Below are 6,180 nucleotides of genomic sequence, written 5' to 3' on the forward strand. Positions count from 1 at the left end.
CACTTGGTGCATAAATGCCTTTTACTCCCATCAAGATATTGAAAGGAATATGCTTTGTTGTTGCATGTCGTGAACGATTATAGTCGTAATCAATTCCTTTGATAATATCTTTATTGACGCCAAAATTTCTATTAGAACTACTTGTAGGTGAAATCCACCTTTTGATAGATTGATTAAATCTAAAAAGTTTGATAATTTATTTACTGTAGTTTACCTTTCAACCTGGCAATGAATCTGAGATGCTCTGGGCCTTACACAAACATGTTTTACTTTCATTTTTAGCAAATTTTATTTACAAGGGAATTCTTAAATTCCTTCCCGTTATCTGTTTTTAGAATAACTGGGAGGCCAATTGTGTAATAAATATTTTGTAATAAAGAAGAAATCTCAACAGCAAATTTATTTTTAACCAGCTCAACAACACCAAATTTGGAAAATGAATCAATAAGTACAAGAATTTGAATCATTCACCTCAACATATCGACGCAAATCAACAAGGTCGACAATTTCCAAAATGATTAGAATTATGCTCGGACTATTTTTAGATGATACAACCAGTACTTCAATCATTAGTAATTTTAGTTCTGCCTCTTCAATACACAAAAATCGTAGTTTTAGGCCATTTCTTCGTATATAAACTTTTCCATCAGTTGGGTGATAATTTGAATTTTTGAATTCATTTCCCCTTTTTCGGTATATTATTTTTCTTTTACGTGCATAATAAACTTCAAAATACACTCGTCTGAAAAAATGACTGATCTCCATCCTTCATCACACATACCAACGAATATTTTCGATATTTCATATCTTTTGAGTATGTTTTTTTTACTTAACAATGGTTTTTTCTTTGCTACTCTTCCAAATAAACCATTCTTATTCAAATTGCGGGTAATTGTTCGCGGGGAAATTACTTTTTGGATGATGGTTTTCATTTCTAGAGCGAGGTCTTTAGCAGATTTTTCACTATTGGCTTCAGAAAGTTCCACTAAAATTTTGATTTCGTTTGTATTGAGTAATGTTGGTCTTCCAGACCCACTTTTTCTATAAATGGTTCCTGAGTTTATGTATTTTCGAACAACATCGAAAACAGTCGATTTCGGAACTCCGAGGATATCAGAAATTCTACTATAAGAAAAATTTTGCTGGTAATAAAAAATAATTTGTCCTTTACAAAAAGAATCCATTAATTTTTTCTAAAATATTTAAAAAAAATTAGCTCTTTTAACTATAATAGCAAAAGTGTCCGGAATTTTACGCCACTGAAAACACGTTTTATGCTTTTAAATATCGTTTTATAAAACTTTTGTAAATATATTTTTTTAAATATAAAAATATAGAAAAAATATTATGCTCAAAGGTTTTTTTTTCTAAATTTGATAATAAAAATGACGATTTATTAACTGTCCGGATTTTAATGTCGAGGGGTGTATGTGTATACGAAATCTCTCTTGTTCCACCCTCTTCTGAATAAATTCTTTTAATCCCTTCTTGTTCCCTTTGCTCCTCGATAGTTTTGGGAGTTTAAACAACGGAGATGGATTTGCATGTCTTGACCACCTGCAAGTATTTCTATTAGAACAACCAATGGCCACGATTTTTATGAAATTATACGCCATTGTTTTTAAAGAGTTCCTTATTTAATCAAACAGTCTAATTTTTTACTGGGCGTGAGCCATTTTCTCCAGGAATATAACAATGTTGGTTATCGTTTTAACCAATACCCAAACTTTATAGCGACAATGCTTTTTTGTTAACTGCAAAAAACTTAAGATAATTGTTACCACCAACATTTTAACAATTTGAAGAATGATCACCTTCTAAATTAAAATAAACTCACTCAGTGATACTGTTTGTGTAGAATTATTGTGGATAATTGATTATTGGCTACTTCTATTGGCATGTTTACCGAAGGAGTATATGAGTCTGATACTAATAATCTCCAAATAATGCAGAAATATTTGAAATATTTAACTAACATGCGATAAGTTTGAGTTTTCGAGATTTGACAGACGATCATATAAATCATAATGGCAAGTGAGCGATTTGAATCACAATCCATTGATAACATTTTAACTAATTCGACTAAAATTGTGGAGGGATTTGATTTTTCAGCTTTGTCCTTAATATTCACATATTTATTCGGAGATTTGCAAATTTGTATAACTTTGTCATACACTCTAATTCAGTTTTCAATATTTATATTTTATGAAGTTACATAACTGTCGACGTATCAGGAATCGTAAAATGTTTTAAGAAGATGAAATAAAATTCACATCTGGCACTATTTTAATGAAATTATAAGCCATTTTCTAATTTACTGGCTGCGAGCCATTCTCTCTAGAATATGACCATGTTGGTTATTGTTTTAACCAATACTATCTTAAAATGAAAATTGAACATAAAACATGGGAATTTTGCTACAATCCACATCATTTGGGGAAAATAATAAATCCAGTACAATCATTGTCCACAACAGTTGATATAATGTGAGTTACGCCCGATTTTTGAGCGCGGGAAAGCACCTGATGGATGTCCGGGGTGTGTTTTTGTTTTCCGTTGTAAATTCCACTAAACATGGAATCTTAGTGAATTAGTAGACTATTTACCTGTTAAATTGGCGCCAATATTTATACCAAAACAACTTGAATTTTATAATCCGCAACTTCAATTTTATAATTTGCAATTTAACTAATCGACAACGTATAAAAATAGTTTCAATTGAATTGAGAATAGGAGTATATGTCGCCAATCGAAGAATTCGATGCATTGTGGTCTTCTTCACCAAGGATTTCTTCCAATCCTGAATGCCATTATCAATTATAACTACGGCCTCGGAGTTGTTTATTTTATAAGCTTTGCGAAGACAGTTTCCGACAAACTCTTTTGCACCATCAGACTTAAAAGAGACTCATTGTATTTCATAATGGATAAGCCCATGCACTGAAATAGCTCCAATTACATGGATATTTGGACCTTTTGAAGTCGCTGAATTGACGATGCACGTGATCCAACTTTTGACCAACCTTTTGAATAATTAATTATTTTGAACGACGAATATGCAAGCTGAAATTTCTTTTATCAGCAAACAATATTGTTTGCAACTCTCCTTGATATTCAAGAAGTTTTCTCCCAAATTCAGCTCTTTGTAATTTAATCTCTGGACAATTGACTCTCTAAACTTCCATTCGACAGTCTCACTTTGTAAAGCATACTGTGTATATGTTAACGTATGTTTTCGGTTGACAAATGTAAACCGTAAAGTTCTAATAATTTTTCAGACAATTCATTCATTGAGAGCATTATATTCAATTCAATGCATACAATCATGAAATCTTGATGTATGACCTTTTGATGTCTTTCTCCATCTCTTCCCGTACTTGTCGTATAAATCACGTTTATTGGGGTTGATTAGGGTTTCGTAGGAGTTGAAATTTTTTGGAACTATTTTGAGTGGTTATATGGGAGGTTTTATACTTTTTCACAGCTTTCTGGGTTTTTGTCGTGGTGATATCCAATTCAAATCTAACCAGTCTTAATCAACACAAAAAGTAGTCAATTTGATTATATATTTTGATTTCATGTCTTTCCGACTCCGACATTCTCCCATCAAGGTCGTGATATGCCATGCAACGTGCCGAAATTCCGTGTTGCAAGTGAATGCTGGCCATGGTTGTTGCAGACATGTTCCTCCGTCCTCTCCCGTGGGTACCCATGAAGTTTGATCCTCAGGCTTCTTTTCCAACCTTCGCATTCAAATCTATCTAAAATAAATAGGGATATTTCCATAAGAGTTTTAAATAGTGAACTGTAAGAGTAATCCAGTTTCCTTGGGTTTTTAGACGCTTTTTGAGATTTAGGTATATATAAATGTATGATTGTGGAGTTAGATCCAATATCTGTAATTCATTTTCAAGATTCTTTTGATATATTACCATAGTCTGATATCCACGGGGGAGCAACATGAAGTCATGGTAAGCATATTGTTCGTAAAGTCCTTCTTTGACTTTGCAGGGAGCAGATAGTCATCCTGGAAAAGTGACCGCCTTTTCACCGACGACTTTAATCCTTTAACGTTCAGATACCCAACGTAAACAGAGAGTTTGAAAAGAGTAAACAAGACATTTTGCAAATTTGAGATCCGTTATTAACCTCAATCAAAAACCGTCGGTTATTTCATCTTTTCATAATTAAGTATAAAAATTAACAGCAGGCAAATATTAGTTCATTAAATTAATTTTTAATAATAGTTGTAAATTAATAATTACGAATACTCGAATGAAAGTACTCATTACTGGTGCCAACAGGTAGTGTCTCTGCTCTACTGTAGTGGAATCGGCTACTCCACTGCCAAACTGTTGGTGGAGAGTGATCCCTCCCTCCATCTCTTCATTGCCTGTAGAAATGTACAGAAAGGCATGGAAGCCGTCACTTCTCTCGGACAACACAGCCAAACATGCCAAATAAGTCTCGTCCTCATAGACATGGCCTCCCGACAGTCTATTTCCAGGGCTGTGGAGAATATTAAAGCACAGTACTCATTCCCCACACCCCAGAACAGACCACCTCGACGTCCTTATATGCAATGCAGGAACCATGGGCACTTGTCACGTAGTCTGGAGTTATTTCATAAAAAACTTATTTTCCACGTATTTTGCCTAATAATGCCCAGAAATGTGTTTGATATGTTTTCGACGGGCAAAGGACTGCTTTGCCAACAAGACAGGTCCACGGAGGATGGATTGAAGGAGATCTTCGCCACCAACGTTTTTGGTCACTTCCAACTGTTTCTCCAACTCCTGCCAATCCTGGGAGGGCAGGACGGTCGGACTCGAATTATTTGGACTTCTTCCTCCAACGCCAGCAAAAAGGAGTTTTCCTTCCAAGATTTACAGTTTGAAAACACGTATTGACAGTCTGACTAGCAGGCAGTAGGGAACCCTATTCGGCCTCCAAATATGCAGTGGATTTGCTCAGTGCTGCCATCAACTTCCGTTTTGGGAGATCACATGTACTTGGAGGGTGTCAGTCGTAGAATATATTCTCAGTTGTGGGCAATCCGGGGATGGTTGTGACTGGAATGACTTTGGGGATTATGCCTTCCTCGTTTTGGTCTGTTTGTACTCCGTTTTTGTGCCTAATGAGGTTTTTTGTGCCAGAAATGACCATCTCGCCTGAATATGCGGCCGAGTTACTTCACTTCTTGGCCTGTGATGGGTCACTGGACGAAGAGGACTGGACAAGCAAGTACCACTGTGCCACGACTGTGTTTGGATATGTCACGTTTCGTAGAGAGAGAGTATTGGCTGGGTTTATGGGCTGTAGTGTGAGGATTTAGCAAGGAAGGAGGAGAGTTTGAAATATATTGAAATTCTTGATGAATTATTGGATAGTTTGGGATGATTTGATTTTTATTTATTTTATTAGTTTTAATTATTTTGGAATAAATATTTAATTGTTTTTGTTGTTTGTGTAATTTGTCCAACCAAATGCATCGAACTTTACATTTACGACGCCCAGAGAACGAACAGGCCGGAATAATCGACGTCTGGCAGTACAACGTCGACCGAGAGTTTCTACAAATCCAGGAAATAGCCCAAAACTACCACTACATAGCAATTGTACTGCCCACCCCTACTCCCAGGACACCGAATTCCCCGGCTGCATCGAACAAGTCGACCACCGGGTTGTCAAACACCACGGCTATCAAAACGTGGCTGCCAACCTCCGCCAACTAAACGTGATCCAAATCGGGATTTCCTTCTTCACGGAGGACGGACAGTGCCCTCCGGGATTCCACACGTGGCAATTCAACCTCAAATTCAATCTCAAGTTTTCCCGCCTTTCCATCATAGACGGGAAAAATTCAACGAGTCCTCAATTCGACTTTTACAGAGCGCGGGCCTCAATTTCGAGGACCACGAGAAGTACGGAATCGACCACGACACTTTGGGGTGCCTGTTCTACACGTCGGGACTGATCCTCGACCCCCGCAAGGTCTTTATTGGCTTCCACTGGTTTGTTGAGTTGTTTTGATGTGTTCAGTGCCTTTGATTTTGCCTATCTTGTCAAGGTTCTCAAGTCTGGGTTGGTTCCGTCTTCGGAAACGCGTTTTTTTACTTATTTGAGAAAGTTTTTTCCGCGGATTTATGACTTGAAGTACATGATGAAGTCATGCAGGTC

The 6,180-nt window shown here is 36.4% G+C and overlaps 1 protein-coding gene across 1 annotated transcript; it reads left to right on the plus strand.

Annotated features, from left to right (window-relative positions):
- Positions 1-3,960: 3,960 nt before the first annotated feature.
- On the plus strand, positions 3,961-5,335 carry LOC115231651 (3-keto-steroid reductase/17-beta-hydroxysteroid dehydrogenase 7-like). The gene is given in 3 exon segments (XM_029801625.1): positions 3,961-3,971; positions 4,328-4,891; positions 4,933-5,335. Coding segments are annotated over 3 exon segments (978 nt in total).
- Positions 5,336-6,180: the final 845 nt, after the last annotated feature.

Source organism: Octopus sinensis, unplaced genomic scaffold (genome assembly GCF_006345805.1).
Source record: "Octopus sinensis unplaced genomic scaffold, ASM634580v1 Contig18747, whole genome shotgun sequence".
In the NCBI taxonomy this organism is placed as follows: domain Eukaryota; kingdom Metazoa; phylum Mollusca; class Cephalopoda; order Octopoda; family Octopodidae; genus Octopus; species Octopus sinensis.